Below are 27,761 nucleotides of genomic sequence, written 5' to 3' on the forward strand. Positions count from 1 at the left end.
CTCGCTGAATCTGGAACATTATAATGCCCCCTTTACTATGCGGGAACTCGAACGTGCACTTGCACTGTCCCGGTCCTCTGCTCCGGGGCCAGATGCCATTCACGTTCAGATGCTGGCACACCTTTCTCCGGCAGGCAAAAGCTTCCTTCTTCGTACCTACAGTCGCGTCTGGACCGAAGGTCAAGTCCCCATGCGTTGGCGTGACGCCGTCATCGTTCCTATACCCAAACCCGGGAAGGATAGACACCTTCCTTCTAGTTACCGCCCCATTTCTCTTACAAGCTGTGTCTGTAAGGTGATGGAGCACATGGTTAACACTCGGTTAGTTTGGATTCTTGAATCTCGACGGCTACTTACCAATGTTCAATGTGGCTTTCGTCGCCGCCGCTCCGCTGTTGACCACCTTGTGACCTTGTCGACATTCATCATGAACAACTTTTTGCGAAAGCGCCAAACGGTAGCAGTGTTCTTCGATTTGGAGAAGGCTTATGATACCTGTTGGAGAGGAGGTATCCTCAGCACTATGCACAGGTGGGGTCTACGCGGTCGCCTGCCCCTTTTTATTGATTCCTTTTTAACAGATCGAAAGTTTAGGGTACGTGTGGGTTCCGTATTGTCCGACATCTTCCTCCAGGAGAACGGAGTGCCTCAGGGCTCCGTCTTGAGCGTAGCCCTTTTTGCCATAGCGATCAATCCTATTATGGATTGCATTCCACCTAATGTCTCAGGCTCTCTTTTTGTTGATGACTTCGCGATCTACTGCAGTGCCCAGAGAACATGCCCCCTGGAGCGCTGCCTTCAGCGTTGTCTAGACAGCCTATACTCATGGAGTGTGGCAAATGGCTTCCAGTTCTCTGAAGAGAAGACGGTTTGCATCAACTTTTGGCGATATAAAGCGTTCCTTCCGCCATCCTTACATCTCGGTCCCGTTGTTCTCCCATTCGTGGAAACAACTAAGTTTCTAGGGCTCACACTGGACAGGAAACTTTGTTGGTCTCCGCACGTCTCTTATTTGGCTGCCCGTTGTGCACGTTCCCTTAATGTCCTCAGAGTTCTTAGTGGTTCATTTTGGGGAGCGGATCGCACTGTCCTGCTTCGCTTGTATCGGTCCATAGTCCGATCGAAGCTGGATTATGGGAGCCTCATCTATTCGTCTGCTCGGCCATCCCTCTTACGCCGTCTCAACTCCATCCACCATAGGGGGTTACGTCTTGCGACCGGAGCCTTCTACACTAGTCCCTTCGAGAGTCTTTATGCTGAAGCTGCCGAATTACCATTGACCTACCGGCGCGACGTATTGCTTTGTCGGTATGCCTGCCAGCTGTTGTCAATGCCCGACCACCCCTCTTATCAGTCCTTCTTCGCCGATTCTCTCGACCGTCAGTATGGGTTGTATGTGTCTGCCCTGCTGCCCCCTGGAGTCCGCTTCCGTCGTCTGCTTCGACAATTGGATTTTGCCCTCCCTACCACCTTCAGAGAGGGTGAGAGCCCGACTCCACCTTGGCTCCAGGCTCCGGTTCATATTTATCTCAACCTCAGCTCGCTCCCGAAGGAGGGTACTCCAGTTGCAGTGTATTGCTCATGGTTTGTCGAACTTCGTGCGCGAATTGCCAGTCACACCTTTATTTACAATGATGGCTCCAAAACTGACGATGGTGTTGGCTGTGCCTTTGTCGTCGGGGCCGTCACCTTTAAATACCGAGTCCTCGACCAATGTTCCAGCTTTACGGCCGAGCTTTTTGCTCTCCATCAGGCCGTTCAGTATGCCCGCCGCCACCGCCATTCATCGTATGTACTCTGCTCTGATTCACTCAGTGCTCTTCAGAGCCTTGGAGCTCCATATCCGGTCCATCCCTTGGTGCAGCGGATCCAGCAGTCCCTCCATTCTTTTGCTGATGGTGGCTCTCCTGTCAGCTTTCTGTGGGTTCCCGGCCATGTAGGAGTGCCTTGGGAATGAGGCTGCTGATGCTGCAGCCAAGGCTGCAGTCCTCCTGCCTCGGCCAGCCTCCCATTGTGTCCCGTCATCTGATGTTAGTGGGGTTGTTTGTAAGAGGCTTGTGTCGTTGTGGTGGGATCCTTGGTCCTCACTTCAAGGAAACAAGCTCCGGGCAGTAAAACCGTTCCCAACTGCTTGGACAACCTCCTCCCGACCATCTCAGCGAGAAGAGGTCCTTCTGACCAGGTTGCGGATTGGGCATTGCCGGTTTAGCCACTGCTACCTGCTCTCCGGTGACCCAGCCCCGCAGTGCCCTTGTGGTCATGTATTAACAGTGCGCCATGTTTTATTGTCGTGTCCCCGTTTTAGTCAATCTCGTGTTGTCCTGTCTCTGCCATCTACTTTACAGGATATTTTAGCTGATGACGCTCGAGCAGCTGCTCGTGTTCTTCGTTTTATTACTTTGACTGGCTTATCCAGAGACATCTAACTCTTTCACTTATTTTATCTGCATCTTTGTAAGAACTTTCTGGTGTCTCCCCCCCCCCCCCCACCCCCTTGAGTTTTACTAGATTCTATGTGCTCTAACAATTGTGACTGGGCGCTAATGACCTCAGTAGTTGAGCGCCCTTAACCCCCCCCCCCCCCCCCAAAAAAAAAAAAAAAAAAAAAAAACCTTTCTGCGAAAGGATCTATTACCTCATCAAAGTACGTCAAACGTTTTGCTACATGAAAAATTGAAATGTCGTTATCTAATACTGAAAAAGCTGTTACAAATAATACCATGATTTGTGCCGATACACCTTTATGGAAATTAAATAACCCAGTGGTTGAAAGCTTCCTAGAGAAGTATTCAGGCAAACGCATTCCTGATGAATCTACGCTTAGAAAAAACTGTGTCTGCAGCATTTACAAGGACTGTTTGGAGTTGATTCAAGACATAATTCAGGGTGGTCTTATAAGGGTCGCATTAGATGAGACTATGGACACCTAAGGGCAGTACATTGGCAATGTAGTAATTGGACGACTATTTTAAGATAAATCAGGCAAATTCTTTCTGTTGGCATGTGAAGAACTTCCTAATTGTAACCTCCAAACATTAACAAAGCTCTTCAATTATGCTATTAGTATTTTATGGCCTAATGGCATAAAACACGACTAAGTTCTCTTGTTTGTTACCAATGCTGCTCCTTATATGGTTAAAGCTGCAGATGTCCTGAATGTGTTATATCCTAAAATGATCTGTGTAGCCTGCTTGGTACACAAAATAAATAAATTAGCTGACTGCGTAAGGTTAAATTACAAAAAATGTTGATAGTCATCAGATGTAAAAAAATGTTCTTGAAAGCTCCCAGTAGGATCTCAAAATTTAAAGAGATATATCCCAATATTATGTGCCACCAGAGCCAGTACTGACATGTTGGCGTACATGGCTAGAAACAGGTGAATACTACATTGAGCATTTCAATGACATTAAAACAATTATTTTTCAGTTTCAAGGTGAGTCTGCTTGTATTTTGAATGCAAAAGAACTTTCTGAAAATGAAACTCTACAGAGTGATTTTGTGTACATGGAAAGAAATTATTGTTTTTTGTTGTCAGATTAAGACACTGGAAAACCCTTCAGCGTCTTTGAAAGGCAGTGTAAAGATTATTGAAGGCATAAATATGAAAATTAGTGAAGCAGATGGACCCGTTGCTGAGTTATTAAAGCAAAATTTGAGCTATGTACTTGAGAAAAACAGAGCTTTTAATCTGCCCACAAAAATTAACATTGCACTGTGCGGAAGAATAGATGACCAACTTGATGTCCCATACTCACTTCCAGAATTGTGCAAATTTAAATTTGCTCCAGTCACATCCTGTGACATTTAAAGATATTTCAGTCAGTACAAAGTACTGTATCATTCAAACAGAAATAGTATTAATTTTGAAAATTAAAAAAAATGTGATTATATATTATAATAATACAAATAATGTCAGTGAACTGTTTGTTTTTTGTATAATAGTGTTGTTTATTTGAAAATAGTACTTTTTTGTCTGTCTATTTTTTCCATATTTTATATTTCTGAGTCATATTATATGTACATATTGTGTCATTTTTAATTCATATTTATCTGAACCCTAGTTATCATCGTTTGGGACTGGTCTTCAATGTCTTGTAGATGTGACTTCCTCATCTTTGCCAACATAAGCAAAAACGTTGTTCACCCCTAAATACTGTTCAATGTGTCAGTAACACCAGCTGGAGCACAGACTGCTCTACATTTTTGCGATCCTACAAACCACTGATCCCGTCCCATCTTGTCTATGGGAATGTGGCATATGGCTCCGCATCGCCTTCAGCCCTGTGGATGCTGGATTCTATATATGGTTGTGGGATATAATTTTCAGCAGGTGCCTTTTGGACTAGCCCTGTGAACAGCCTACTTTGGTCCCTTCCAAACAGATCAGATGCCAAAAACTCCTGCTCAACTATGGAATACATGTTTTCTGTTCGTGTGAGCATCCAGACTGTCATGGCCTTTTTCCTTGTAGAGAGATCCACCTCCCGCAACCGAGGCCCAGGACTGGAATTGAAATTGCAGTTCACATACAGGATTTCCACTCTGAACTCCTACTTCCACCATTGTTGCCTCTTGTTACCAAGCAACTGCTCCTGGTATGTACGCCTTCCTTGGATCTGTCTCTACCTCTCCTCGTGGCCAAAAGACCCTGTAGATCCCATGGTTTTTCACTGCCTGTTCCTGGCCGTTCTTGATGCATTTCAGAGTTCAGAATGGTACTCAAATGGAACTGTGCGGGGTTTTACCTTGGGAAAGATATGTTCTATATTTTTAAACAGTGTTGTTCAGTATTTTTTTATTTTATTTACTTTTTTTAATATTTTCAGGCCTGATATAAAAATTTTCTGTTTTGTCAGTTGCCTCTATCCTGTGCTCCTCTTAATCTGTCTTGTTGTTTTATGCCCATAACTGCTTTGGATATGATACAAGATAGGCTTATACCAGAATGATACGAAATATATTACCACTTTAAAACTGTGTGCCAAATCAAGACTCAGTGGTTTTTCCTTGCCTTTTTTGTGGGCTAGTGCTATTCTTGACCCACCTATCCAGGCACAACAGAGGAACCATTTTCACAGATTTGGAATTGTGAAGGCAATGAATCATAACTGCAGTAGATAGCTCAGTTAATAAGAGCACTATCTGTGAAATGCCTGTTAGGTTAAAACTGTTGGCTGGAACAAAATTTTATCAGTCATACTCATTCCAGTACAGAGTGAAAGATCAGTTCTGTGGTATGAAATGTACAGGTACCAGATAATTTTTTTGAGTCCTGAACCTACTGCCTAAATACTGCTGAGGTTTGATTTTTTGCTATAAACCGTAGGCATGTGATATCATAGTTGGAGGCTTACTTGTGTACAGTGTTGTTTAATCACTCCTTGTTTTTGAAGTCCAGATTGTAGCAAACCCATACGTTAGCTGTGTGGAAATTCAGAAAAACCTGGATACTTCAGTCAGTAGTGCACTTGCCTGTGAAAGGCAAAGGTTCTGGTTCAAGTTCCAGTCTGGCACACACTTTTAACCTGCCCAGAAGTTTCAAATTAGTGCACATTCTGCAGCAGAGTGAAAATTTTTCTAGATCCATCTTAATTTCCCATCCCTTTTCCCCCCAGTATCTGGTTACAATTTGTGTTTTGTCTTCCATAAGAAAAATAATGGCATCACTTTCATGTTTTGTCGCACATGACTTTATAACTTTGTGATTAATATTGATTAATATGTTTGTGATATAGGAATGTGGCAAAAAAAGCAGCAGTAGTGGGGGACTGTATCATCACATGAAATCTCATCTACCACCAGCTTATGAATGTGCAGAATGTAGTAGAAAATTTGATAGGAAAAAGACACTTGAATCACATTGGCACAGAATACATGGTGACACTACCCAAAATCAAAAAGTAGTTCATGTGAGACCTAAATCGCCTAAGTGCAATTCCGGTACTCATCAGGTACTTTTGAAGTAAGTACCATTGTGGAAATTGTGTTCAGTAAGAAGTGTTATAAATTTATATTTACTTCATACTTTTTAATGTTTTTATTTTACCTAACTTTTCGGTATGCATCTGGCACAGATGCTGATGTCTCTGGAGATTTGTAGGATGTACACACTGTTGAAGGGGTTTTATTAGCTCCTAAGCTATTTTTCAATGTCTGTTTATCCAACAACAATGTCTGTACCTTACTGTTTATTGTATATTTTGTTTGATTATGTCCTGTCATGAATGTGCCACACAGTGTATGTTTAGGAAGAACGATAAATACATAACTCTTTCCGAAAAAGGTTGTGGTGCTGTATGTAGTAGTCCTGTTCGAGGTGGAAATTGTCCATGAAAAATAAGGAACAGAGAACAATTAAATTAGATATTAAAATAATGGATAGTAAATAAGAATGATGTGAGTTTCTGAATGCAGTTGTGTTAATACATGGAACCAAGACTACTCCAAATGCAAGATGACCTTCCACTGTTATCAAGGGATTACAAAAAAATGGATATAAATATGCCACATTTATTTTGGAAACTTACAAATGGTTTCCTTACTCCATGTAACGGAAGGAGACAGTAGAAGTAATGATACACAGAAAATAAAATCAGTTACAGTACTCACTCACTCAGATATAAATGCCACTTAGTGGTCCTCACTGGAATGCTCCACAGAATATGCAGTTTCACCATCATTGTCATGGTTACTGTGCACCATTTCCCACAGTAGATTGCCTTCATTCTCTTATAATGCATTTGTTACATGGCACTTCTTAAAGCTGTTCACAGTTCAAGCACCGTTTAAGCATATCGAACCAGTCTGGATCCATTCTGTAATCACAGATAGTGGAGATTTCATCAACTTCCTGACAGGGATCAGGGCCTGACCACCTTGAAGTAACTAATTGCTGTGCAGCTGCTTCAGAAGGTCTTTAAATGGCTTATTTGTCACCACATCTAACACTACTAATTGCGAATTCATACCTCCAGGAATGACGGCAAGGTCTGTGTTAATAAATTCAGGATCTCTGCTTTCACTTCTGGTGTTAGATGCCCGTTGCAAAAAGCATCAAGGGTCAGCATCCCACAGTTCTTTAGAAGAGCACCACCTGCTGCAGACAGTATGGAGGCAATTTATAACCAACTCATTAGTCATCTATCCTTTACCATCGCAACAAAATATGACACCGTGCAGCAACTTTTCCTTTTGGAATAGTTTTACGATTGAGGATGACGTAGAACCACATCTACAAATGCACACATCATGGTGATTTGCGATTTCTCATTGCCAGTAGTGTGAACCAATACACTTATGGCACCTTTCTCCTCAACTGTGTTACTGTATGGCACGTTGAAGTAAACAGGAGTCTCATCAGTGTTTCCAATTTAAGAGGTAAGTAATTCTTTCTCAGTCTTATAATGTCTCGCTGATACTCGAACTGCCCCAGATACAATGTTGGAAGACATTGAGCAAGGGATGTTCAATGTCACAGCACAAGTCCATTGCATTGCATCATCCTTGTACACCACCCAGAGCTGGCTTTAAATTGGACACCATGCTCGTGGCAACTCATGTGCCTTATTTCGTATATTGTGGGAGACTGCCATTCCTTCTTTAGGTTTCTTGGGCACAGATATCATTAATTCCATTTCAGTATTTTCAAAATATTTACTGTGTAGGCTACTGAAAGCTTATGTAGTTGACTTTGCATTTTTCAGAAAACATTTGTCCTTTTGCCACCTCGTATTGGCTTCTGTGACTCTATACCTCCTCATGGCCACACAATTGTTTATTGCTTCTGGATGCCAAACAACCATGATCTTGAAGTATATGTCCCATTGAAAAATTTTGTGTTGAATCACATTGTTCCACACTACAATCCATTCCACATTTTACTACACAGTTTAGAAGTGGGATCTCCAAAGTCAAAAAACAACTGACAAAAAAAATTGTTGCAGCAAACCCTTCCTGCTATCATACAACAATCCTTGAAGCATGCGCATTAGCTCATGGTTAAAGCAGAGTGTAGAGTTAGAGAGGTTCTAATTGGTAAAGAAAAGGAAAACTCCACATCATATGCTGTGAATGCAAGACAAGCCCCAACTTCTGGGCATAGAATTATGGGAAAAAAGATCATCTGTGATTTGGAAATATATGGTATTCTTAGAACATGCGACCAAATGATGCAGTATAGTTACATGGCATGAAACTCGTATTTGGGAGGACGGCAGTTTCATCCTCATCTATCTAACCACATTTAGATTTCTGCAGTTATCTTAAATTAATAATCCCTTGAGGAAGAAATGACTGATTTCCTTGTCTATCTTTTCCCAATCAGAGCTTGTGCTCCAACTCAATTTACCGCACTATCATCAGTGTGTTAAATCCTGATTTTTCTTCTTTCTTTTTATAAAGCTTGAGCCCTTAGTGATGAGCAAGAGTTCCGAGCCAACTGCTCAGTTGGAGGGTTTGGCAGGTTGCACTACCTGACTTACCCAAGTTGTAAGCTTATTAGGCAACCCTATGGCCACTAAGTCTCCAGTGACCTGCAAGGACTGTCATTTGACAAGGATGAAGCTCAACATCTCTGGCACCTATGTGGAACTGCAATGAGTGACATCAGACAGATAATAAGCTGCAGATTGATATCTGTTTATGCAATCCGATCTAAATGTTCGGTCTCCCCTCTTTTCTACCATTTTTGAACCAGTGGTCAGAACTAGTATTTTATTGCACCAATAGTGGGAAGATGTTCCAGTGCATTCAAACTTCTCGCTCCTCCCATTCTCTTTTGCTCCCAGAGCTCCTTAGATATCACCAGGGCATTTAAAAATAACATAGGTACTCTCCATCCATTCCCAGAACTCAGATATTTTACATTATATGAACACTGTCTGAGCTTAGTTTTGTTTGGAGAAGGCTACCTTTTAATTGCATCCTACAATATCTTTTCTCACTTGAAATCAAGTATAAGAAGAAAGCAATGCAGCAGACTGTCCATGACTCCAAAAAATTTTGGAGATGGCCGAGTATCTAGAAATGAACAGAAGTAGGCCTGTAAAGGTTGCTGTATCAAGGAATGTTCAGGAGAATTTTGTGGCTACCTTGCTTAAAGCAGATCTTGCACAAGACATATGTAATATTATGTCAATAATAAGCAGAATTAAGTTGACATTCCTAATATTACTGTAAAAATAAAATGTGGATGAATAAATAAGTAATCAAAGGATAGCTTTTGTAAATAGATTTTGAAGAAAACATACTGTTGAAAACTGTATCCACTATTTTTGCTGTAGAAATAACAACATACTTTAAAGTATGTGAAAATTAACTCATTTTGCACAATTTAATGCTGTAAGAAAGGATGTCTTCATTTTTAAAAAATTGGCTTCACACACTTGGATCATGCAGGAATCTGATTAAGCGGTTAATTTTATAATTATTATCTCTATTTATTTTTCAACTGTTTATTATTGAAGGAAAAATTATTAACACTGCCCTGTAGGAAATCTTCTTATTACAACAATTGTTACTTCTCTCATCTGTTGTCTGTGCCAGGTACACCATTTGCTCTCTCAGTCCTTGCCCAAGTTCACAGAATTCTACATATATATGCTCTTGCACATTATAGAACTCTTGCAGCAGTGAAACTTGTTGCAAAATTTTATCACAGCTGAATTCTTCAATATGCCTTTGAAAGTAGAAAGAAATCTCTAGAAGTGCGTTTTTATCAATTCACTGCTCCTACAACAGTGTCCAAAGCCCTTTGTTTCCACACCTTGACAAGTGAAGTTCATATCTGTTTCCAAATGAAAAGCACTTCTCACAAAAGACATGTTGTGTTAGTGCTAGCTTGTAACATTTTATTGAGGTTAGCTCAAGGCAGAATGATTGTTTGACCTTAATTGTCAGGTTGGTCAATTGTACTACCCAGTAATCCCACCTATACCACTAGGTTTATTTTTAATATAGTTAGCAGGAAAATGGTCAGAAGACCACATACCTGAGCACACCTAAGAACTGGCAATTTTCAGCAGCGCTGACCTCAGAGTGTGTGGGTTTCCTTGCATGTACACAACCAGTACAGGAAGGGAAAGGGCAGTTTATTAAATGGGAAGTGCTTAGTAACAAATTGACCATATATACATGAGTGTATATGAACATGACATCTATTTATTTATTTATTTATTTATTCATTCATTCATTCATTCATTATATGTAGAGGGTGTTTCACAATTCCTATTAGAGGCTTCACAAGCTGTAGAGTTGACTTAGGTAAATCTCCCACTTCACAGTATGCACGCAGCAGGGATAATGAGCTGTGTACTCTACAGGGGGTGCTCCACATGGAGACCGTGCAGTTCATCCCAAAAGGTGTATCAGCAACACCTACTTTCATTCGCACAATCCACAGACCCTGGTGTGAGTCCATGAGTCAACCCTCTTTGTTGTCAACATACCAGTTTCTTGCAGTTATTGCAGTCAGCTGAAAATTGCATGTGATGGATTAAGATGATCCAGGGAACATTCTAAATACGTGTGTTATGCAGCTCTACCATTACACACCATACCTGAAGCGGGAGATTTGAAAGTAATCCTATCTTTAGACTTATTTTATATGGTACATTTCTGGACTTAGGTTCCTTATCAGAACTTTATCTACTGACACCCATGTACAACTCTTAAGAAGCCTCTAATACAGAGCAAGGTCGCACAGTGGTTAACACACTAGATTCGAATTTGGGGGGACAACGGTTCAAACCCACATCCAGCCACCCTGATTTAGGTTTTCCATGAATTCCCTAAATCGCTTCAGGCAAATGCCAAGACGGTTTCTTTGAAAGGGCACAGCTAACTTCCTTCTCCATCTTTCCCTAATCCAATGGGATCGATGACCTCACTGTTCGGTCCCTACCCCCAAATCAATAAGCCAAGCCTCTAATAGGAAATGTGAAATGTTAATCTTCCTCCAACGTATCCCTCTCTCTTCCCTGATGAAGCAACTATTCATTCCAAATGGTAGATAGTCTCTCTCTCCCCCCTTCACTTTAATATATGTCTGTTAGCAATACTATACATTTTGTCTCCTAAAGGTAAAAACTGGCCAGCAGTTGTCTCTCGTAAATTATTAGTTCATGCTTAACAGCCACTAACAAAATATTTTAATAGATCCACACCCAGTTGCCACCAATACTCACATTCATGTATACAAAGTTCACTATTAATAAAAATATCTATAAGAAGGAGAACTGAATAGAAGTGATCAAAATAATTTTTGTTGTTTGGTTTTAATTTGAACAGCAGATGATGATTATTTGCAATACATTTGTAAAAATATATTATTACTTTGCTTCTTTCTTGTAATTATATATTCACATTTAAAATTCAGTAAAATCCAGCCATTAAATCCTTCATAATTAAAACAGACTGATAACAGTTTTCTCTGTATTATTTTGGTTCATGACCTGTATGTGTTCACGATAACCTGTTCTTCTTTCAGATGCTGTGATTGCGATAAGACGTATATGTCAGCAACAGGCCTAAGTAGACATCGTGCTACTGTTCACTTACAAAAATTTCCACATACTTGTATCACATGTGGGCAAGCCTTTACACAGAAATCATCCTTGTTGCGTCACCGAAAAGTACACACTAAAGTACGTCCATTCCAGTGTGGATATTGTGTTGCAGCCTTCAAAGATAAATGGCATCTTACACAGCATGAAAGGTATGTACTTCTTTGCACAACCGTACCTACCATCCAAGCAAAGTGACACTGTGGTAAGACTGTGGGTTTGCATTCCTGAGAATAGCAGTACATATTGCTGTTCAGCCATCCAGATTGTTTTCCATAGTCTTCATAAATTGCTTAAAGCAAATATGTTGGAACGGTTCATTTGTAAAGCACACAATACTTGTTCCCCACCTAATAACCTCATCTTCGACTAGACACTAAACCCTAACCTTGCTTTCTGTGGACCTACCACTTTCTCTCAAATGGCTGTTCTTCAATGTAGTTACATTAACTGACATTAAACTGAAAATGATTAATATTGTCAATAGTTATGCCTCAGTTGGGGCATATTTTTCGTAAAGTCTTAAGATTAAGACTGATTTCATAGTTTTTGGGACGTGAGCTTTAACTTGTTTCCTTGACACATTTTATCTTCAACAAGAGTAATATGGTTATTGTTTCTGAAAATACATTTCAGTAAACCATCATTACCTGCAATCTGTTTAGAAACTGTCAACTCTAACATCCAGTATTCTGTTGTGTAGAACATGGAAGAAAATACCAGGGTCTTGGGTAATGGTTCCATCATAAAAATAATTTGCACCCACCAGTGCTTCTAAATGTTGAGTTGAGAATGGATTACTACATCGACTTCCATACCCAGCAAACCACTGTGAAGTGCATGGCAGAGCATATTTCCCATTGTACGAAGTTATTACGGCGTTTTCCTGTTCCATTCATGCACGGATTATGGGAAGAATGGTTACTTAAATGCCTATGTGTAAGCTGTAATTAGACTAATCTTGTCTCCATGATTCCTTGGGGTGTGTTATGTATGAGAGTTCGTAGTATATTTCTAGAGTCACCATTTAAAGCTGGCTTTCATGGGATAGTTTTCATCTATCATAAAGTGCTTTTCAATTAAGGTCTTTCAGCATCTCTGTGATGCCCTCCCACGGGTCGAAGAAACCTGTGACCATTAATACTGTCTTTCTGCATATACATTCAGCGTCCTCTTCTAATACCACTATACAATTATAGGGGGCAAATAATAATAGTTCATCCCCCCTGCGGGTCCGGGGTAAGAATAGGCCCGAGGTATTCCTGCCTGTCGTAAGAGGCGACTAAAAGGAGTTTCAACCGTTTCGGCCTTTCATGTGATGGTCCCCCTTGGGGTTTGACCTACATTTTTCAAAATTCTTCTGAAGTACGAGCCTTTTGGGGAAGGACACCTTACGTGGTGTACCATTGGTCCTAAGTGCTCTCAGACCTTGGCACTCAGTATTGCACCGGCGTTGTAACCATACCCACTATTCCTCCAATTGGGCCTAAACGCCTGATGGGTTGTCCAAGTTACGCCCATAGTGCATCTCCATCTGCACCAGCGATCTTGATGGACTTTCCATGGCACCAGAAATCCAGCACGGTAGCCAGCCCGTTGTGGTGGGGTCGTCATGTACCCTCTAGGTTGTAGCCCCCTGACAACACAGGGATCGTACTGCCGATACCTGAGCTGCACCCTCCCCACGTCGGCCAAGGAGTAGATGCCCGTCTCCTTGGGGCATCAGGACTCCCGGCAATGGTCATCCTGCCAGGTGGCCCTTGCTGCGGCTGGGTGGCGCCCGTGGGGAGAGCCCCTGGTCGGAGTGGGTGGTATCGGGGCGGACGTTTCGCAGATGAAACGTCAACACGTATCAGGTCGCTCTGCGGCCGAGTCTTTCAAAAGAAAAGGTACCGTTTCTAGTTCTGGTTCTCCTGCCCTTTCCCCCTTGGCCACTCCATGGGAGGAGGGACAGGCCCGCCGGCTTGGGGCGAAGTACTTCCCCCGCTATTTGGTCTGTTCTCGAACTGATGGCGGGACATTCGCCACCTCCAAGCCGATGTTCTTTGTTCAGCACATTGAGGACGTCTTTGGGGATATCGAGGCTCTCAGCAAGATGCGTTCAGGGTCCGTTCTTATCAAGACCACCTCCGCCACACAGTCGGCGGCGCTCCAGGCGTGCGACCGCCTAGGGGACATCCCAGTATCCATTGTCCCACATCTGGCACTAAATAGGACGCAGGGGGTGATTTTTCATCGTGACCTCCTGCTACAATCTGATGAGGAGCTCAGGGCCAACCTGGAGCGCCGAGGCGTGCATTTCGTCCGGCGAGTCCAGCGCGGCCCCAAAGACCGTCGCATTGACACTGGGGCCTTTATCCTCGCCTTCGAGGGGGACGTTCTCCCGGAGAAGGTAAAGGTGATGTGCTACCGGTGTGACGTGCGACCCTACGTCCCGCCTCCTATGCGATGTTTTAGGTGTTTGCGTTTTGGGCACATGTCGTCACGGTGTGAGGCTGAGCCCCTTTGTGGCAATTGTGGCCGCCCTCTTCGTGAGGAACATACATGCACCCCACCACCTCGGTGCATTAATTGTCCTGGCGTCCACTCGCCTAGATCCTCAGACTGCCCTGCCTTTCAGAAGGAGAAGAAGATACAAGAAATCAAAACTTTGGATCGGCTCTCCTATACTGAGGCCAAGAAGAAGTATGACCGTCTCCATCCCGTGCCATTGACTACTTCTTTTGCCTCAGTTGTGTCCACTCCTTCCGCGGTATCCTCATCCCTATCCTGTCCCCCCTACGCCTCCTCCGCCCATCAGGGGGCTCCGCCTCCGCCTCCCAAATCCCTCCCTTCCAAATCCTCCTCCCCCGTGGCCCCCAGCCCCTCTGCCCCAGGGGCCACCCTTCCTCCTCCTCCTCCCCCCACGCCACCTGAGAAGCGTTCCTCTTCTCAGGCGTCCATCGGGGAAACGTCCCGGACCCCAGCTTCTGAGGTCCGGCGTTCCAAAACGGACCCCACGCGTGAGGACCTTCTTCGGGTCCAGCCCACCATCCCTGTGCCTCCTCGGCCTTCCAAGAAGGCCTCCAAGAAGAAAGATCTATCCCCCTCTCCACCCCGGCGCGTTTCGTCTGACGCTCCATCCGTAAGTCGCCGCTCCCGGCCGTCCTCAGTTTCGCCGGGACGCTCAGCTGCCAGGCACTCAGCTGGCCCCTCGCCGGCAAATGATGCTGCCCAAACTACACAACCCGGGACAGCGGCCGCAGCTGGCGACGACTCGATGGAACAGGATCCGCCTCCCGCCGGTTGTAGCGTTGTTCCCTCGAAACCTGGCCGTCCGCGGCCGTCGAGGTGACCAGCTCTTCCCCCGTCTCGTTCCCCCTCTTTTTTGACTAGCGATGGCCTTGTTACACTGGAACATAAGAGGTATTCGATCTAATCGGGAGGAATTACAACTGCTCCTCCGCCTGCGCTGTCCGCTCGTCCTTGGTCTCCAGGAAACCAAGTTGCGCCCGACTGACCGTATTGCCTTTACCCACTATACCTCGGAGCGGTATGACCTCACCCCTGTGGATGGTATCCCAGCTCATGGTGGGGTCATGTTGCTCGTTCGGGACGATGTCTATTACCATCCTATCCCATTGACCACCCCACTCCAAGCTATAGCTGTCCGCATTACTCTTTCTGCTTTTACTTTTTCAGTTTGTACCATCTACACTCCACCGTCATCTGTTGTTAGTCGGGCTGACATGATGCACCTGATCGTTCAGCTCCCCCCGCCGTTCTTATTGTTTGGCGACTTCAATGCCCATCATCCCCTTTGGGGCTCTCCTGCATCCTGTCAAAGAGGCTCACTCTTGGCGGATGTCTTCAACCATCTCAATCTTGTCTGCCTCAATACCGGCGCCCCGACTTTCCTCTCGGACTCTACTCATACCTACTCCCACTTGGACCTCTCGATCTGTTCTACCACTCTTGCCCGTCGGTTCGAGTGGTATGTCCTTTCTGACACCTATTCGAGCGACCACTTCCCCTGTCTCGTTCGTCTCCTGCACCACACCCCATCCCCACGTCCTTCGAGCTGGAACATACTGAAAGCTGACTGGGAACTTTACTCCTCCCTGGCGACCTTTCCGGACCACGATTTTCCTAGTTGTGACAGTCAGGTCGAATACCTCACGGCCGTTATCATCAATGCTGCCGAACGTTCCATTCCTCGTACAACTTCTTCTTCACGTCGCGTTTCTGTCCCCTGGTGGAACGAGGCTTGTAGGGACGCTATCCGTGCTCGGCGACGTCCTTTACGCACCTTTCGCCGCCATCCTACGTTGGCGAATTGTATTGAATACAAACGACTCCGAGCGCAATGCCGTCGAGTCATCAAAGACAGCAAAAAAGCTTGTTGGGCCTCTTTCACCAGCTCCTTCAACAGTTTTACTCCCTCTTCCGTCGTTTGGGGTAGCCTGCGCCGGCTGTCGGGCATTAAGGCCCACTCCTCGGTACCTGGCCTGACCTCAGGTAATGAGGTCCTTGTTGATCCTGTGGCTGTCTCCAACGCCTTTGGCCGCTTTTTCGCGGAGGTTTCAAGCTCCGCCCATTACCATCCTGCCTTCCTTCCCAGGAAAGAGGCAGAAGAGGCTCGGCGACCTTCCTTCCACTCGCTGAATCTGGAAACTTATAATGCCCCTTTACTATGCGGGAACTCGAACGTGCGCTTGCACTGTCCCGGTCCTCTGCTCCGGGGCCAGATGCCATTCACGTTCAGATGCTGGCACACCTTTCTCCGGCGGGCAAAAGCTTCCTTCTTCGTACCTACAATCGCGTCTGGACCGAAGGTCAAGTCCCCATGCATTGGCGTGACGCCGTTGTTGTTCCTATACCCAAACCCGGGAAGGATAGACACCTTCCTTCTAGTTACCGCCCCATTTCTCTTACAAGCTGTGTCTGTAAGGTGATGGAGCGCATGGTTAATGCTCGGTTAGTCTGGATTCTTGAATCTCGACGACTACTTACTAATGTCCAATGCGGCTTTCGTCGCCGCCGCTCCGCTGTTGACCACCTTGTGACCTTGTCGACATTCATCATGAACAACTTTTTGCGAAGGCGCCAAACGGTAGCCGTGTTCTTCGACTTGGAAAAGGCTTATGATACCTGTTGGAGGGGAGGTATCCTCCGCACTATGCACAGGTGGGGCCTACGCGGTCGCCTGCCCCTTTTTATTGATTCCTTTTTAACGGATCGAACGTTTAGGGTACGTGTGGGTTCCGTATTGTCCGACGTCTTCCTCCAGGAGAACGGAGTGCCTCAGGGCTCCGTCTTGAGCGTAGCCCTTTTTGCCATCGCGATCAATCCAATTATGGATTGCATTCCACCTAATGTCTCAGGCTCTCTCTTTGTCGATGACTTCGCGATCTACTGCAGTGCCCAGAGAACATGCCTCCTGGAGCGCTGCCTTCAGCGTTGTCTCGACAGCCTATACTCATGGAGCGTGGCAAATGGCTTCCGGTTCTCTGAAGAGAAGACGGTTTGTATTAACTTTTGGCGATATAAAGCGTTCCTTCCGCCATCCTTACATCTCGGTCCCGTAGTTCTCCCATTCGTGGACACAACTAAGTTTCTAGGGCTCACGTTGGACAGGAAACTGTGTTGGTCTCCACATGTCACTTATTTGGCGGCCCGTTGTACACGTTCCCTTAATGTCCTCAGAGTTCTTAGTGGTTCATCTTGGGGAGCGGATCGCACTGTCCTGCTTCGCTTGTATCGGTCCATAGTCCGATCGAAGCTGGATTATGGGAGCTTTGTCTACTCGTCCGCTCGGCCATCCCTCTTACGCCGGCTCAACTCCATCCACCATCGGGGGTTACGTCTTGCGACCGGAGCCTTCTACACTAGTCCTGTCGAGAGTCTTTATGCTGAAGCTGCCGAGTTACCGTTGACCTACCGGCGCGACGTACTGCTGTGTCGGTATGCCTGCCGGCTGTTGTCTATGCCCGACCACCCCTCTTACCAGTCCTTCTTCGCCGATTCTCTCGATCGTCAGTACGGGTTGTATGTGTCTGCCCTGCTGCCCCCCGGAGTCCGCTTCCGTCGCTTGCTTCGACAATTGGATTTTGCCCTCCCTACCACCTTTAGAGAGGGTGAGAGCCCGACACCACCTTGGCTCCAGGCTCCGGTTCATCTTTATCTCGACCTCAGCTCACTCCCGAAGGAGGGTACTCCGGCTGTAGTGTATTGCTCACGGTTTGTCGAACTTCGTGCTCGACTTGCCGGACACACCTTTATTTACACCGATGGCTCCAAAACTGACGATGGTGTCGGCTGTGCCTTTGTCGTCGGGGCCGCCACCTTCAAATACCGGCTCCTCGACCAATGTTCCAGCTTTACGGCCGAGCTTTTTGCTCTCCATCAGGCCGTTCAGTATGCCCACCGCCACCGCCATTCATCGTATGTACTCTGCTCTGACTCACTCAGTGCTCTTCAGAGCCTTGGAGCTCCCTATCCGGTCCATCCCTTGATTCAACGGATACAGCAGTCCCTCCATTCTTTCGCTGATAATGGTGGTTCTGTCAGCTTTCTGTGGGTTCCCGGACATGTAGGAGTGCCTTGGGAATGAGGCTGCGGATGCTGCAGCCAAGGCTGCAGTCCTCCTGCCTCGGCCAGCCTCCCATTGTGTCCCGTCATCGGACGTTCGGGGGGATGTCTGTAAGAGGCTTGTGTCGTTGTGGTGGGATGCTTGGTCATCCCTCCAAGGAAACAAGCTCCGGGCAGTAAAACCGCTCCCAACTCATTGGACAACATCCTCCCGACCATCTCGGCGCGAGGAGGTCCTTCTGACCAGGTTGAGAATTGGGCATTGCCGGTTTAGCCACCGCTACCTGCTCTCCGATGACCCAGCCCCGCAGTGCCCTTGTGGACAGGCATTAACAGTGCGCCATGTTTTATTGTCGTGTCCCCGTTTTAGTCAATTTCGTGTTGTCCTGTCCCTGCCGTCTACCTTACCGGATATTTTAGCTGATGACGCTCGAGCGGCTGCTCGTGTTCTGCGTTTTATAACTTTGACTGGCTTGTCCAAAGACATCTAACCTTTTTACTTATTTTCTCTGCATCTTTGTCAGGTCTTTCTGGTGTCCCCCTTGAGTTTTACTAGATCCCTTGTGCTCTAACAACTGTGACTGGGCGCTAATGACCTCAGTAGTTGAGCGCCCTTAAACCCAATCCAAAAAAAAAAAAAAAAAGTTCATAAATTGCATGTGTTTTTATTAAAACAGTATGTCTTTGTGCATGTGTGAGAGATTGTAACATCAAATGCTACCATAGAATGAAATACATTTTGTATAAATACTTGGCAGTGAGGCTTGAATAAACATTGCATGGGTTTCCCATATGAATTAATAACCTGACAACTTCGCTCACTTCATCTTCCTTCTGTTACTTACGTTAGCACCAGATTAGAACAAAAGTTTTTACAGTCTTCTTTTAACCTGAAAAATCATGACATAACTTTTTACAACTTCACTGGAAATCACTTTTACAAACTCACAACTAATTGTTCATGCCACTACCAGCTATATTACAAAAAGGTTAGACTGCTGCTCACCATATAGCAGAGATGTCGAGTCACAGACAGGCACAACAAAAAGCCTACTAACCCATAAGCTTCCGGCCAGAAGGCCTTCTTCTGAAAAAAAACACACACACACACACACACACACACACACACACACACACACACACACACACACAGTCTCCAGCTGCTGTGGCCAGTGGCCATGGTAGCAAGAGACAGTGGTCCTATGCGCCCGCGTGCGTGCGTGCGTGCGTGCGTGCGTGCGTGCGTGCGTGTGTGTGTGTGTGTGTGTGTGTGTGTGTCAGATTAAGGCCTTCTGGCTGGAAGCTTACATGTTTAGTAGTCTTTTTGTTGTGCCCATCTATGACTCAACATCTGCCCCATATGGTGAGTAGCAATCTACCCTTTCTGTAACATTGTTCATGCCACTTCTGTCTTATAAATAAACTTTTACCTATTTTATAAAACATTGTTTACATGTTTACAAAATTGAACTTATAATTAAAAGTTGTTTCTGATAAAAGATTGGGTAGAGTATTGAGTTTTACCATAAGTAGAAATAAGTTTACCATTTACAGACTTGTGATAAAAATACATTCTCAGTTAGAAAATTAATAACTCACATTTTGTAAACAATTGCACCAGAATAATCCTGAATTACATGTTAATTACATAATTATTTTTATTACTGAGGTTCACAGCACTATTTCATGTTAATAACATTACTTACACTCATAATTATCACAATAAATAGTAATATGCTTTGGTGACAAGCTGCTAACTAGCTATACTCACAGCTTTGTATCACCTTCTACACTAATCACAGGGATCACATTTTAAACCCGTCTGTTACATTACAACCTGTTAATCCTGTTTGGTACAGGCCCCACATACATGAGCAGTATTCTAGTCTGTCACTTATGTGCATTGTGAGCAAGCTCATTTGTAGGCTGATTGCACGTCCCTAGCATTCTGTCAATGATCTGACATCTTCCAACTGCTTTACTACAACTGAGCTTGCCATGATCAATCTATTTCATGTCCCTACTAAGTGTTACACCCAGGTATTAGTATGAGATAACAGATTCCAGTGGTAACTCATTTATATTGTAATCATAGGGTACTGTGTTTATTCATCCTGTGAAGAATAAACTTTTACGTTTTTGAACATTTAAAACAAAATGTCAGTTTGTGGACCACTTTGATTTCTTATCAAGATCTGACTGAATACTTAATACAGCTTTTTTTAGACAGTACTTCATTATGAATAATTACATCAACTACAAAAAGTCTGAACTTACTATTAATGTTGTCTGCAAGGTCGTTAACATAAAACATGGACAGCAAGGGGTTCTAGCACACTATCTTGGTTCACACTTGTCAATGACTCCAACCAAAACAACATGTTGTGTCCTTCATATCAAGAAATCATCAGTCCACTGACAGATTGTGCTTCATACCCCATCTGATCGTGATTTTCTGTAAGTAATGTACATGTCATACCGATTTAAATGATTTTGGGAGAAGTACTGTATCTGCCTGATAGCCTTGACCCATGGCTTTCAGTGCCAGACTGCCTTGATCCATCGCTTTCAGGATGTCATGGGAAAAGTTGTTTTCACACAATCAGTGTTTTAGGGAGTGTTGAGGAGGTCACTGTTTGAAATACCTTATTATGTTTGTGCTCAGAACATATTCTGAGATTCTACAAGAAGTTGCTGTTGGGGATGTTGCACAACAGTTCTGTGGGTCATTTCTGCTGCCCTTCTTGTAGGTAGGAGTGACCTGTGCTTTCTTCCAACCATGGCACACTGTTTTTTTTGTTTCAAAAAATCTATAGTATTTGCTTCATTCAAATATACAAGTTTCTGAGGCGAGCAGTATTTTGGAGAGAGGAAACAGCAAACTCAAGAAAACTGCTGGTTTGATTTTAGCATTTAATTCATTAGTTGTGCCAGAGTGTGTAAGGATTTAGTTTATTTATCCCATTGTGGTTCTACTTCCCCAATCTGATATCTAATTGCCCTAGATTTGGCCGAACTGTGCAGAGAACGTGAAATCCTGTAGAATGTCAGCAGAAAGTGTTCTCGAACAATAGCTGTATCCACTACATTGATTTTATTTTTTTCCCAAGCTATCTCAGAGACACTGTCAAAGAGTCACTGTATTTAAACAATAGAAAATCCAGGATAGAATGTAACAATACCAGAGAAGGAAAGTTGCTACTCACCATACAGCGGAGATGCTGAGTCGCGATAGGCACAATAAAAAGATTCACACAATTAAAGCTTTCGGCCATTAAGGCCTTTGTCAGCAGTAGACACACACACACACACACACACACACACACACACACACACACACGGGGTAAGGAGGAGGCTGGGGTGGGGAGGGATAGTATGGTGGGAGGAGTGGACAGTCAAGTGTTGCAGTTTAGACGGAGGGCAGGAGAGAAGATGCGGAGGGGGAGGGGGTAAGTAGTGGAAAGGAGAGAAAATAAAAGACTGGATGTGGTGGTGAAATGACGGCTGCGTAGTGCTGGAATGGGAACAGGGAGGGGGATGGATGGGTGAGGACAGTGACTAACGTTAGACTGCAGATGTGTGTGCAAGTTGCGTTATGTGAGTGTGTGTGTATGTGTGTCTACTGCTGACAAAGGCCTTAATGGCCGAAAGCTTTAATTGTGTGAATCTTTTTATTGTGCCTATCGCGACTCAGCTCCGCTGTATGGTGAGTAGCAACTTTCCTTCACTGGTATAGTCACTGTATTTATCTGCACCTATAATGAAGCGCAATTTAGTTTCAGGTATTGTAACAGCAATATATTTATATAGAAACTAAAATTATGTCATTTACACCAGTTCATAGAAGGCAAAGATGATGATTATTATTATATTGCCTAGCAAGCTAAAAAAATATTTAATATGGTATTATCAGATAGAGATTACCATTAAAGATCCTTGGAGACAAGTTGATTCAAAGTAAATCTTTAAAAATAATTTTGGGTCACTGTTCATTATCTAGCAAAATGTTTTGTGGTGTGTTTGTTGCATATGAACGTTAGATAACATACTGTAGTATTAGCAATGTTTTTTCAAAAAATATTGAGCCAGAACAAATACTGTCCCTAGTGATGCTTTGATATCACTGTGCTGAGAATCTGTACAGAAAGGACAATGTAAGTGATGCAATAGCAAGTGTGGACTGGCTTAACTGTTTATGAAGTGTACCACTTTACTCCTTACACAATCATATTGAGGTTCTTTGTACCTGCCAGCATGTGGTAACATCAAACAAGGATCTGAGAAAACTCATTGTGGCATTACACTGCCCTCGGAGAATTTAATGCAGATCATACACTGTAGGCCTCAACTTGCACATGCCTCAAGGGATCATATCTGTGTGTGAGCATACATCCAAAACATTTGTTTATTCCAAATTCTGTTTGTGTGACACAGTTCAGCACTGCTTCTGAGTTGTTTTTCTACTTTGAACAGGAGTAAGGTGCTGCAGTGATTTAGCACCATGTTCACTTTCAAGAGGAGTTGGGTTCCTGTCCCCTTCCAGCCATCCAGATTTAGATTTCCAATGGCTCTCATTTAAGGCCAATTTTCTGGGTATCTTTGCCTTAGGCTAAATTTACACTGCCCGCGATGCGATGCGATGCCGAGCCGAGCGATGAAGCACTGAAATCGCGTGACAATGGGCAGGCTTGGTTTAACAGTGGCAACAGAGCGGTGCCCATTTAGACTAAATGCTGGGCCGAGCGATGTGATGTGATGCGGTGCGATATGGTGACTCCGCTGTAGTCGCAATTGAGTTTGCGTTTTGCGAGAGTGTTTGGAGCGATTGCTTGTTTGTGCTTGCGTCTGGAGTAATTGCTTGCTTGCGATGGACGTCGAAAGACTAATTAACAATGTGCATGAACGTCCCCCGTGTTGTGGGACCAGAAAAATAAATATTACCACAATAGTGATTTTGTTCGTCAAGCATGAAATGAAATAGCTGAAGACTGTGGAACTGACAGTAAGTACAAAAAAGTAAAATAAATAGCTACAAGACTCCAAGAAACAAGTAACACAAACAACTTCGTTTATTTTCTAATTTTACTTGTGTATCGATATTATTACAGTATTTTGATAATGAAATGACGTTCATAATAGTTACAGTATTTGACAGTTTCGACATGAAATATATTTGCATTAATGACTGTTGATATAGTTTTTGACGGCCTCTCTGAGACTCCTCGCTCTTCTTGAAGCACTAATGTTTGCTCTGTCATTTTGGAAGCATGCTGCTAAAGCACTGTGTTCTGTTATGTCCTGGTCAATAGACAATTGAAGGGAAATGTCAGGCCCACCTTTATCCATTATTATATTGTGCAAGACGCAGATGCACTGATTAATAATGTCTGCATGTTCTACAGAAGTTTCAATTTCCTTTCGGAGAAGACGCCATTTGCTGGCCATAATTCCGAAAGTGCGTTCCACCACCGTTCTAGCCCTCGATAGCCTCCTGTTAAATAACCTCTCTTCCTCAGTTTGTGACAGTCCAGGGAAAGGGTGCATTAAGTTTTCCAGTAGCGGAAAGGCTTCATCTCCAACCAACACTAATGGGGCTTTTACTGAAGTACCTGGTAGCTCTTTCGGTGGAGGCCAGTTTTGAGTTTCGTTCACAATATTATTGTACAAGTTACTTGCTCTAAATATGCCACCATCTGATTGCTTTCCATAGCCTCCAATGTCAACTGCTATTAATCTGCAGTTAGCATCGGCTACAGCTAGTAAAGCAAGCGAAAAATATTTTTTGTAATTGTAATACATTGTCCCAGAATGAGGGGGACATTCAACCCGAACATGCTTACCATCAATGGCCCCCACACAATTCAGAAAATTACAGTTGGCATACATGTGTTTTGCAGCGGTTTGAAGCAGTGGTATCGTAGGAGAAGGCAGGTGTATAGGGCTCAGAATTTCACATCTTGTGGCGCACGTTTCATGCACACATTGTGCGACTGTAGTTAGACCCATCCGAAACAACTGTGACAGTGCATGGAAAGACATCCCAACCGACAAATATCTGAAAAAGGATGAAATGAGCGTAATTGAAGAATGTGTAGGATCTCCGTAGGATTTGCAGTTAATGTGCTAAGGACAAAAAATGTATTAAGTATACAGTGTACTTAATTATTTACGCATACTTTCACATCTATATTTTCAGGCGAGATACTGAAGAATAAATGGAAGAACCTATGTGATACTTTCCGCTCTGAACTCAAAAAAACCTCGTGCTGAATGTTCAGGAGATGAAGGTGGCATGCCGCCTATCCAATCAAATTGGCCATGGTACGAGCTAATGACCTTCCTGACTGACATAATGACTAATGTTCATCACAGTAAAAGAACAGCATCGCAACATGACGGCGTACCATTTTCACCAGCTCTTACAGAGAGAGAGAGAGAGAGAGAGAGAGAGAGAGAGAGAGAGAGAGAGAGAGAGAGAGTTTCACCTGATGAAACCAACCAAGCCAGGTCTTCAAGACTGTCTGTAAGTTCAGAGGGTAGCGTTTCGATGCCTCCTCCCTCACCCACCCTACACACAAACCAAAACAAGAGATCCAAGAAATCGACAAACTCTGAGTTGTTAAATATAGAGAAGCAAAAGTTGAAGCTAACTGCGCAACAAATGTTGAAATCAGAAACGCAAGATGACAGCTATCATTTTGTAGTGAGTTTGCTGCCAGCAATGCGAAAACTACGACCAGCAGCTCAGTTGAGAGCCAGAATAAAAATTCAGCAGGTTCTTTAGGAAGAATTGGAACAATCAACCACTTCCACTGCACATTCGTTGATGTCACCCTATGCACCTGAAAATCCAGTTGAAATCGTAATTGCTGGAAATCCGCAAAATAAAATAGTCATTTTTGAAATTCAACCTGATGACATTGTTATATCAAGCCACCAAGATTCTGAAAACTTTGATACTTGAACTGTGATGTATTTTACTTCTCATTGTCAACTACTTCAAAATTTATTAAAAGATAGTTTGAATCTATCACAATTTGTAAATTTTTCATAATAAAATGATTGCTGTAAACTTAATATTGTGTACTTACCTGATGATGATCATAACTTTTTCTTCAGTGGTAATAGCCATTCTGAAATTTGTGTTTTGCTTCTCTAATCTATTTGAAACAGACGACACTATATAATCAAATGTCTCTGTATTCATTCTGAAATAATTCCAAAATTTATCCTCATATTTTCTCAAGTCACTGTACAAATGATGAAATTCTCCTAAAGCCCTCCTCTCCTTGTTGATTTCATGCACCCATTCACGACTGCGCTGAATTCTCAAAGCACTGGTTTCTAATAAAAAAGAATTTACTGGGTCGAGGAAAAACAACATCGTGCCGAGACTGCTCAGTTGCTCGCCAGATCGCGTGCAATGTGAACGCTCCATCGCATTGCATCGCTTTGGCCATTATGCCTCACATCGCGTCACAGGCAGTATAAACGTACACTTACACAAATTCCTGCTGTGTCTCTAATGACCACATTGTTGAAGATACAGTTAGCTGTGATCTTCCTTTTCTACATCTACACACTTGGGTGGTGTAGTAAGTCTGGTAAATTTCCATGGAAGGCTGGAATGTTTTTGTTGCACCTTCATGGTTGGTGAGCTTGATTATTCCAAGGACCAAATAAAGAATCCAACAATGTACAGTGTACAGTTCATTGTTGACAACCATCTGAATTGGTCACTGTGTCTCCTGCAATTGAAAATGGCGAAAACAATTTTATGCTGTTATTAAACATTTTCATTTGAAGGGTTAGACAGCCACACATATCAAAACAGATTTGGACAAAGTTCATGCAGACTCAGCACCATCATTGAAGACCACTTACTTATGGATTAATGAATTTAAATGTGTTCAGACAAGCACTGAAGATGAAGCATGCTCCGGTCATTGAGTTGAGGTCACCACAAAGTAAACTATTGACAGAATCCTTAATATGGTAATGCGAGACCGCCAAATAAAACTAGATAAAACTTCTGAGACTGTAGGCATATCAACTGAATGAGTGCATAACATTCTGCCTGGAAAATTAACTTTGAAGAAACTGTGTATAACGTGGGAACCACTATTGCTCACAGTTGACCAAAAGCACGCCTGGCACAACATTTCAACACAATGTATGGTGATGTTTAATCAAATTCCGCAAGACTTTTCATGCTGATTTGGGGCCTTTGATGAAACCTGGATCCATCATTATACGCTAGAGTTAAAATGGCAGTCAAAGCAACAGACAGTGCACAGAAGAAAGCAAAGGTCATTTTCTCAGTTGGCAAGGTGCTGGCCATTGTTTTTTTTTTTTTTTTTTTTTTTTTTTTTTTTTTTTTTTTTTTTTTGGGGGGGGGGGGATTCCTAAGGAGTAATTCTCTTAGATTACTTGGAAAAAGACAGGAACATAAATGAACCCTATTATGCTTCATTGTTGGATTGTTTGAAATTTTCATGGCAAAAGTGCATGAATTTGGCTTTAAATTGGTTCCTCATCCACCCTATTCCCTGACTTATCCCCAAATGACTGCATTTCCCACACTTGACACTTTAGCTTGCTGGTAAGAAATGTTCATCAAATGAGGAAATGGTAGTTGCAATCAATGGTTATTTTGCAGAATTTGACGGAACCTATTTCCCTTATGGAATGAAAAAGCTGGAGGATTGCTGAATCTTTTGTACATCCCTTAAAGGAAACTATTGAGAAGTAAGGTGAGTTGTTTATGAAAAAACAAAACAAACATGGTGCATGATGGAGGGTATGTTGTACCTCTGCTAAGTACACAAAATGTTCATTGTGGCAATAGAATAACTCTGCAGTGAGCCACAAATGCTAGTTCTCTAAATTTTCTCAATACTGTTTCATGAAAAGAATGGCGTCTTCACTCCAGGGAGCATTGACTTATCAATATGTGGAGGTTTCAGTCACTCTTGGTACTAATTTCTGACCGAAGTTCATCTGCCAGTATACCACCTGAAGAACTGAAGAGCAAGTCAATTAGTAGTTAAACCTACAGTTATGTGCTTGCCTTCAAACTCAAATGGCATCAAAGAGTTGTTAACATAATTCACTAAGCAACTGATTCAGGTACAGCCAAGCATTAGACATCTTGAGGAACACTTTGTGGCATTATGGAATAAAAAATGGTAATCTCATATTGGGCAGATTGCTGATGCTATGAGAGTTTTTATGAACAGACCCTCTTCAGAAAACGTATGCGAATAATGAGTCATTCCAAGAGCTCAACAGTTTTTGCATCACTGAAGCAGGTAAATCGTCTCAGTTTGTTCTGAAAATGCCATTTAATTAAATTATGTTTAAACAGGCACTGAAGAAGACACCCCAAACAATGGCACACCATTTCTAAACTCTTATCTCTAATGATTAGCGACAAGATCGTGTGTTTTAACTTTGAGGAAGGACCATTGTATTTAAGTCCAGGAACACTAAAGAATTTAAAACTCTCCTCTCCACAAGGAATTTGAAATGATTTGATTTAATGATACTTTCGCAGGATTGTACAGTAGTATGTTGAAAAATCTGTGTACAATGTCAGGAAAACCTCCACATTTCTTTCAGTAAGGT

The 27,761-nt window shown here is 43.3% G+C and overlaps 2 protein-coding genes across 7 annotated transcripts in view; one reads left to right on the forward strand and one right to left on the reverse strand.

Annotated features, from left to right (window-relative positions):
• The window catches only part of LOC126237238 (gastrula zinc finger protein XlCGF7.1-like), a 103,329-nt gene that overhangs the window by 66,656 nt on the left and 8,912 nt on the right, over positions 1 to 27,761 (forward strand). For 4 of the 6 annotated variants that reach the window (XM_049947136.1, XM_049947137.1, XM_049947139.1 and 1 more), the window contains 2 exons: positions 5,739 to 5,965; positions 11,489 to 11,716. In XM_049947136.1, coding sequence (XP_049803093.1) covers positions 5,739 to 5,965; positions 11,489 to 11,716 — 455 coding nt within the window. Of the gene's footprint in view, positions 1 to 5,738; positions 5,966 to 11,488; positions 11,717 to 24,330; positions 25,010 to 27,761 lie in introns of those variants that run through there. The other 2 variants (XM_049947140.1, XM_049947141.1) reach the window with 2 other exon arrangements.
• The window catches only part of LOC126237240 (lactosylceramide 4-alpha-galactosyltransferase-like), a 543,469-nt gene continuing 534,566 nt past the window's right edge, over positions 18,859 to 27,761 (reverse strand). The window contains exon 6 of the mRNA XM_049947147.1: positions 18,859 to 19,024. Coding sequence (XP_049803104.1) covers positions 19,007 to 19,024 — 18 coding nt within the window. The 3' untranslated portion in view covers positions 18,859 to 19,006. The remainder of the gene's footprint in view (positions 19,025 to 27,761) is intronic.

This window comes from Schistocerca nitens, chromosome 2 (assembly GCF_023898315.1).
Source record: "Schistocerca nitens isolate TAMUIC-IGC-003100 chromosome 2, iqSchNite1.1, whole genome shotgun sequence".
Lineage (NCBI taxonomy): Eukaryota > Metazoa > Arthropoda > Insecta > Orthoptera > Acrididae > Schistocerca > Schistocerca nitens.